The sequence below is a fragment of the Corylus avellana genome, chromosome ca8, assembly GCF_901000735.1.
Source record: "Corylus avellana chromosome ca8, CavTom2PMs-1.0".
NCBI lineage: Eukaryota > Viridiplantae > Streptophyta > Magnoliopsida > Fagales > Betulaceae > Corylus > Corylus avellana.
In genome coordinates this window covers 8,866,393-8,871,689 of record NC_081548.1, presented here as the reverse complement: position 1 = coordinate 8,871,689, position 5,297 = coordinate 8,866,393, and the positions used below count along the sequence as shown (strand labels likewise).

Sequence of the window (5,297 nt, the reverse complement as noted above, 5' to 3'; positions counted from 1 at the left end):
ATGGCGCCTCGCAAACTACTTTCCCCTTTCATCTTCTTCACCTTACTACTTGTCGAATCCCCGTCCGCCGCCGCCGACTCCGCCGCCGACGCCACCGCCCTCCTCAAGTTGAAGAGTTCCTTGTCCAATGCCGACGCCGCGCTAAGCAATTGGAACGCGTCGATCCGCCCCCCTTGCACCGGCAACGTTAGCAATTGGGTGGGTTTAAAATGCGACAACGGCGGAAATGTGTACTTTCTGCGGCTGGAGAACATGAGTCTCGCCGGGACGATTGACATAGACGCGCTGGTGGGGTTAAATGCTCTGCGAAGTTTAAGCTTCATGAACAACAGCTTCCAAGGTGCGATGCCGGACGTAAACAAGCTTGGTAAACTAAGGATGTTGTATTTGTCTTTCAACCGATTCTCCGGCGACATTCCCGGCGATGCTTTTAAAGGCATGAATTCTTTGCTGAAAGTTCATTTGGCAAGGAACCAATTTACCGGTACTATTCCGGGCTCCCTTGTTGGGTTGAATAAGCTTATGGAGTTGAGCCTGCAGGGTAACCAGTTTGACGGAGAGATTCCGGATTTTCCACAAAAGGGGTTGAAGGTATTCAATGTTGCAGACAACCGCTTGGAGGGTCGGATTCCGGCGAGTCTAAGCAACATGAATTCAAGCTCTTTTTTGGGTAATTATTTTTTAATTTAATTTAATTTTATTTGTTTTGGTTTGGGTAATTAATTTCACTTGTTTCATTTTCTTCCTCAACTTTATTCGCAATGCCCATCTTTTATTTGTTGATTTCATGTACCCACTAATTGTGATTGTGTTGAAAAATAGATTTTTTAAAGTTTTTAAAAAATATATATTAAATTTTTTATTTTTTATTTTTTTTTTAAATAAATAAAAACGTGAAAGAAATACTTATAAAATTTTTTACCAAACAAACAAACTTTTTGTTTGGCACCACTATTTAGATGCTAAAATTATTTTTTAAGCTTCAAACGCTACATTTCTAGTTATTTTATCATTTTTTTTTTCTGCTGTATTATTCAGCATTTAGATTTATCTGAACAAATTTACTGTATAGTTAGTTATAAACTTAATTTTTCTCTATTTTAATTACACACTTTTATAAAAAATTTATCGACACTTTTACTATCTTATTTAAATATTATTATTTTAAGAATTTTTATATTCTTTATTTATTCATTTCTACAAATGACAAGAAAAACACAATTTAGTGAATAAACAGAATGTGTGTGAGCACCCGTTCACCAATTATTTTAACAATTTGGTGAGCTGAGAGCATTTTAAATCATTTCTGATATAGATATATATTTTTTTCCACCAGATATAGAATTTTTTTTTTTTTTTTGAGAATCCACCAGATATAGAATTATTTTCTCTTAATCTTTTCATAATCTTCCCTCTAAAATAAGAAGTTATCTCTTGGAAAAAAAAAAATAAAAAAAATAAAAAAGGAGAAAAAAACAAAGTAACCTTTAATTATGACCCTCTCTCTGTAACACAAGATTTTTTGAATGATAATCTCTTTAGTTTTTATATGTTTGAATCAATAAAAGGGGTAATTTAGTCGAGGATAACTTCTATAAGGAGCTGGTGTAGCCCACCAATAGGAATTTGCCACGTATGATTATTGCACCAAATTAAATAAGCACAAAAATACTAGATTATATAAGTTTTTTCTTTCTTCATTTTTTTTTTTTTTTTTTTTTTAAGATTGTGCAGCGCGGCCAGGCGCCGCCACCCCCAGCCCGCCAGCCACCCAAGATCGGCGGAGGTGGCCACGCCGCCACCCCCAGCCCATCTGGGGTGGCCGGCGAGCCACCCTAGCCCCCTACACAATCTTTAAAAAAAAAAAAAAAAAATTGAAAAATCCTATATAATCTAGTGTTTTGGTGCTTATTTGATTTGATGCAATAATCCTATGCGGTAGATTTCTATTGGTGGGCACAAAGGAATTGATTTACACCAGTTCCTTATAGAAGTTATTTTCTACCTAGTCAACTTAGAATGATTAAGTGGAGGAATAAAATTGTAAACAACTAGATAATATTCTTAGTATGTATATTTAAAATATATCTATAGAATCCATTTCATAATATTAAATTGCCGAATTATGATATGCTTAATTCTGTTACCATATCTGAATACTTGTAAATGGCATGCACGTTGATACCAATGCTTAGCTAAAAAAATTAATAAATCTCTTAATTAATTAATAAATAAATCCCCACCATTTATTTATTTGAAATTGAGCAGGCAATAAAGGCCTATGTGGAAAGCCTCTGGGCCCATGCAAGAGATCAAAGAAGGGCTACATTGTCATAATCGCCATCTTAGCTGTTGCCGTTGCTGCATTAGCTGCAATAGGTGCATTTTTTTTCACACGTGGCCGCCGAACCCAAGCATACGAATATGAAATGGGCCAAGAGAAAGAAGCCAACAAGGACTTTTATGTTGGCCGAAAGAAGGCCCAATCAACCGAGCTCCCCGGTGGCGATTACAGAAAGGGTGAAAATGGGAAGCTCTTCTTTGTGAGAAACGACAGGGACACTTTTGACTTACATGACCTTCTCAGAGCAGGGGCTGAAGTGTTGGGGAGTGGGAGTTTTGGGTCTTCTTACAAGGCTATTCTTCTGAGTGGGCCAGCTGTTGTTGTGAAGAGGTTTAGGCAAATGAACAACATGGGGAAGGAACAGTTTTATGATCATATGAGAAAGCTTGGAAGGTTGTCTCATCCCAATTTGCTTCCTTTTGTGGCCTTCTATTTTACCAAAGAAGAAAAGCTTTTGGTTTCTGACTTTGTCGAAAATGGCAGTCTTGCTAGTCATCTTCATGGTATGTTCTCTTTTCATTTTATAATGTTTCATATTTTACTGCAAACTTTGTAATTTCAATGTAACACTATTACTCTACTCCCAAAAAAAAAAAAAAAAAAACCCTACTCAAAAAAAAAAAAAATGTAACACTATTACTAATGACCAACTGTTTTCTCTTGGACTCATCAATATTTCGGCAAGCTTAAGTTGATAGAAAATAGTACATGTTAATCATTTAATTACTATTCTAACACTTTCATTCATATATGAATTCAAACTCTTTGTTAATAAGGAATTAGGATTCTCTTCATTTCATTTGAACTGGATAATATCCAGTTAGTTATATTTGAAGGTATTGTTGTCTTTTCACTTTTTGATTGGACAAAAATACCCCTTAAATATAACTAATTGGATATTAAAGAGGATCTTTAAGGATTAATAAGTGTGGATCAACACATGAAATATTTAATTAAAATATAAGGTGAATGACAAATATAAGGTTTGAACTCAAAGATGAAGAGTGAAGACCCTCTCCATTTCACTTGAAATAAAGAATATTCATTTAATGGTCAGATTTAATGTTTGTTGCAGTACAATATTGTACATTATGCCACATCATTTAAATTTTTTGAATGTCATGCTAACTTATTTATCGCGTGACATTATTTACACGGTTAGATATAACAATATTAAATTTTGGCAATCAAATTACTAATATTCATCACTCATTAAATGATTAAATTAAGAGTAATACTATTTAGTAGACTGGTATATAACTACCAAACAACTGGATGATGTGGCACTAAAAATCAGCCTTTAAATCAACAAACTGCCACATTATCTCAGTTGTATGATAATAATATAATAGTCTATTAAATAACTTTAATCAATTCTATCCGCTTAAACTTTTAAAATAAGTCATACTAAAACCTCATTAATTTTTGCTTTGATCTTTTTCAGCAAATCGTGCTCCTGGGCAGCCAGGGCTTGACTGGCCAACTCGCCTAAAGATCATAAAAGGAGTAGCCAGGGGATTAGCTTGCCTCTACAGAGAGTTCCCTGGCCTAACCCTACCACACGGACACCTAAAGTCCTCCAATGTGCTTCTAGACCAAAACTTCCGGCCACTCTTGTCGGAGTATGCTCTTGTCCCGGCGGTGAACAAAGAGCATGCTCAGCAGTACATGGCGGCATACAAGTCGCCGGAGTTCACGCAACTCGATCGTACGACGAAAAAGACCGACGTGTGGTGCCTGGGGATACTCATTCTTGAGCTGCTGACGGGAAGATTCCCTGCAAACTATCTGAGACATGGGAGGGGAGAAAACGAGGATTTGGCAACGTGGGTGAATTCTGTCGTGAGGGAAGAGTGGACGGGTGAGTTGTTTGACATTGACATGAAGGGAATAAACAACAGCGAGGAAGAAATGTTGAAGCTTTTGAAGATTGGAATGTGTTGCTGTGAGTGTAATGTGGAGAGGAGGTGGGAGTTGAGGGAGGCTCTGGAGAAGATAGAAGAGTTGAAGGAGAGGGACCCTGAGGAAGCAGGCTACTATTCTTCATGTGCTAGTGAAGGAGATATCTACTCTTCTAGGGCAATCACTGAGGAAGACTTCTCCTTTCTCAGCTAATTTTGCTGACGAGTTAATATTAAGAGAAACACTACATATATTTTCAAATGTTCACTTTCTAATTAGTATTAGGATTTTCGTTTGATGGTGATTTTCACCGTCATGTCAAAGAATGAACGTATGAGAATATGTGCATATGCATTGGATTGTGAAGTTGGGTGAGGTGGTTGGGTGAGGTGGGAGGTGGCCGGTTTAAGGTAGAAAACTCTAAGTTTTATTATTTTTCACTATTAATTATTATATATGCCTTTCATTTTCATTTTTCCCCGTATATGTTATATCTTTTGTCTGCAGCAATAATTTTGATGAGCCGAAATATCTCCTGTAATTTTTAAATTTGCTCTTTCAATCACTTGTAGAAAAAGAGAAATACAAAAAAAAAAAAAAAAAAGGAGATATTGCTATTTGCATTGGTTAGAAATAAAACAAGGAAAGATCATTATTTCTCCTTATTTAAATTAGGTTTACTTATCATTATTCCTAGTTTCTTTATAAATAAAGATATATGTAATATATTTGAGAGAGTTTGAGTGGAACTCCACGTCCCGATCGATCCAATTCTTTTCTCTGTTTTCCAAATCACATGGATTCATTTATTTATTTATTTTTTAGACAGCCAGCCCCTTTCTTCTTCTTTTTTTAATTAATTTTTTAATTTTTAATTTTTATTTGTTAAAAGTGACACATGTCATTGTTTTATTCGTACTTCCATGGCACATTAATAGAATTCATCAAGTGTTTGATAAAATTTGTGTGCAGAGATTAAACTGTTATTTTGGCCTACCCCAAAAACATTTAAATTATTTTTTTATATCGTATGAAGCGACTTATAATTTTT

General features: G+C 35.3%; 1 protein-coding gene across 1 annotated transcript; it reads left to right on the top strand.

Moving 5' to 3' along the window:
- LOC132190845 (probable LRR receptor-like serine/threonine-protein kinase At4g31250) lies at positions 1–4,466 on the top strand. Its single transcript, XM_059605879.1, has 3 exons — positions 1–670; positions 2,269–2,847; positions 3,789–4,466. The coding sequence occupies exons 1-3, from the start codon at positions 1–3 to the stop codon at positions 4,457–4,459; spliced, it is 1,920 nt and encodes a 639-aa protein (XP_059461862.1). The 3' UTR covers positions 4,460–4,466.
- The last annotated feature ends 831 nt before the right edge of the window (positions 4,467–5,297 follow it).

Bases quoted from the DNA above. Each gene is read 5' to 3' on its own strand.
- LOC132190845 (XM_059605879.1), top strand. From the start codon at position 1: ATGGCGCCTCGCAAACTACTTTCCCCTTTCATCTTCTTCACCTTACTA. The intron at 671-2,268 runs GTAATTATTTTT...GAAATTGAGCAG, and splicing joins GAATTCAAGCTCTTTTTTGG to GCAATAAAGGCCTATGTGGA. The intron at 2,848-3,788 runs GTATGTTCTCTT...GATCTTTTTCAG, and splicing joins TCTTGCTAGTCATCTTCATG to CAAATCGTGCTCCTGGGCAG.